Consider the following 2,668-nt stretch of genomic DNA (forward strand, 5'->3'; position numbering starts at 1 on the left):
CGAAGCACCATCACGAGTTGCCCGCAGACGAGCAGACGGGGGACGCAACCAGTCGTCGCCGACACCAACCCGCTCCGCAATGATACCTGCAGCCACCGCCACCAAGCCCCCACGCCACTGCGAGGGCCACCACCTCGCTGCCGCAGAGCATCCCGTCCAGCAAGCGAGCCTCGCAGTCGCCGCCGCGCCGCACCAGTCGCCAGCGACCAGATCCAGAAGGACCTGATCAGTGCCTGGCGACGCACACCCTCGCTAGAACCACGCCTCGTCCAGCCCTCCACACTCGGCCCGCTGCTTTGCAGCTCTACCGCCGAGCACAACCGCTCGGGAATGCCCGCCCGGGCCGAGCCCCCACAAGCGGGGAGGAGAATGGGCCCCACTGCCGCCGACACCCACTAGGCTTTGCTCGGCGGCGCGGACAGGCAGCGACGAGGGGAAGGAAGGGAGTGAGGGGAACACACCCCAGCGGCTTGGGTTAGCCCCTAGGTTGGACTCGATAACTTCGTTGTTTGTAGGTGTCTCATTTAGATGAGAATTAGCAAACCCGTTAGTTATAATAAGGTGTGTCTAGGGCACATCTAGATGTGCTCTAGTTATTGCACATCTAAGTGAGTGAATCAAGTATAAAGAGAAAAAGAAAAAAAAAGAAAAAAAATATTCACACGAATCTCAATGTAAGATCGATGACATATGACTTAGATGTGCAATACTTATGGCACATCTAGATGTGCTTTAGCAAAACTGTTATAATAACTCAACTCTTATCCGTAAACAAAAAACAAAAAAAAAACTCAGGTCAGCCACGAGTTCTGTGAGGTCTCCGCACCGCTAGTAGAATGTGCTACAGCGCGACGGACATCCACGCGAAGCACGCTCTGCGCCGCTTCGGTAGTTCGGTACACACGTCACCCCGGGCGTAATCATCAACACGCTACATGTAGTACGTTGGTGTGCGACGAACAAACGGCGGTATGGCGCGCTATGACGTGCCCGTGCACGTTGGCGCGTTACTAATACCGTCAAGTAATTCGTAGGCGAACGTCGGCGGCACATATACCCTCCTGCTGCACCGGCGATCGGCCGCACGGCAAGCCTGCAAGGCCGGTGGCCATGGCAGCTCGAACGGGTACGCCGCACCGGCGTACCTGTTCCTCTCATGCGCCCGCTCCACCTCCAGCGTCTCGAGGTCGACGGAGACAATCCATGTCTCCTCCTGCGGTGTCACGAGGATGTACCTCGTACTAGCCGAGACGATCTTGGCTGGTCGCTGGAAGTACGTCTCCTCGCGCCCCGGCTGCCCGCAGGTCGCCTCCGGCAGCCTTACGAGCTTCTCGGCCACCCACTCGCCGCTGCCCCGGAACTGCGCAAAGACCGTGAGGTCATTGTTGACCATCACGCGGACAACGCGCAGCGCGCCGTCGTGGCCGCCGATGACCCGGAAGGCTGAAGATTCATCCGGCATGCCCACGACGGTACACGGGAACTCGACGAGCGAGAACTCGAGGGTGGTCTCGTCGAGAGCCAGCACGACGACCTCACGCTCCATCCGCCAGTAGAGTGAAGAACGCGCGCGCCCTGCGAAGCTCATCGAGGCATACTCTGGAATGGAGACGACGTTCTCGGCCGCGCTCTGCCAGCCGCCCTCGCTGCCGGAGGAGAACACGGAGGCACGGGGAGTGCCGCGGCCATCCTCGAAATCATGGCTTTCGTAGCCCACGGCGAGCACCCGAAAATTCGACATGGCGATGAAGCCGCCACCAGACTCGTCCACGGCGACGCCGTCGAGCAGGAACACGCCGAGGAACAGGCGGGAGCCAGCCTCGTCCGAGCAGAGGATCGTCTGGTACGTCCGCGTGAGCGGGTCGCAGACGACCATGTCGGAGAAGTGGAGCTCCGAGTACCACGTTCTGTAGGCCATCCGGTGCCAGACGATATTCCTCCGGTAGAGCAGCAGGAGGCCCCCGCGGCTGTCGCCGAGCTCCCAGGGCAACGAGCGGTCGCCTTCCGGGAGGAAGTCGAGGGCGAGGCGGCGTCTGTCGATGGCGTCGGCCGTCGAGGGGTCCGGCACGTAGACATGGTTGCTGCTCCCGTCGGGCGGCGGCTCCTTGAAGCTGGGGTCGACGACGTGGTAGTGGCCTGGCATATGGGCCGCGTGGAGGGAGCGGAACCGGGCGAGGAAGGCGGCGGCCGAGACGATGCGGCGCCAGCGCTTGCAGGTGAAGGCGGCGCGGAGGAGGGCGAGGGAGGAGCCTACGTGCAGGAGGACGAGCTCGAGGAGGTGGTCGGGGATGTGATGCAACCCCGTTGGCCCTGGCGGGAGCGGCTCGCGCCTCGGCGCTCTCTTGGGCTTGCCGTTGCCGCGCCGGCGGCGGCCGCGACGCGCTCTCTTGGTCGCCATCGACGACGAACTCGCTCGAGGGGAATAGATCCTCTCGTTCGACACGAATGAATGGGTCTTATAAATTGATTCAGTGGCAAGCCCAAACGTGTTGTTGACGAGTTAAATTAAATATCTAAATGACGAATGAGTCTTGTAAAGTGATCCAGTGGCACGATTTCGAGCATATGCGTCTCCGTGTCTCCCACGGAACTATCCATGTATATTTTCATTGCTTTTCGAGGGAAAGGCAACTTGCCTCCCACGGAAAACTAGTATACGGAAGATATT

At 60.5% G+C, this 2,668-nt stretch overlaps 1 protein-coding gene across 1 annotated transcript; it reads right to left on the reverse strand.

The window, feature by feature from the left end:
* Nucleotides 1-691: 691 nt before the first annotated feature.
* LOC125556022 lies at nucleotides 692-2,449 on the reverse strand. Its single transcript, XM_048718823.1, has one exon. The coding sequence runs from the start codon at nucleotides 2,396-2,398 to the stop codon at nucleotides 980-982; it is 1,419 nt and encodes a 472-aa protein (XP_048574780.1). The 5' UTR covers nucleotides 2,399-2,449; the 3' UTR covers nucleotides 692-979.
* Nucleotides 2,450-2,668: the final 219 nt, after the last annotated feature.

This window comes from Triticum urartu, chromosome 5, assembly GCF_003073215.2.
Source record: "Triticum urartu cultivar G1812 chromosome 5, Tu2.1, whole genome shotgun sequence".
Taxonomy (NCBI): Eukaryota; Viridiplantae; Streptophyta; class Magnoliopsida; order Poales; family Poaceae; genus Triticum; species Triticum urartu.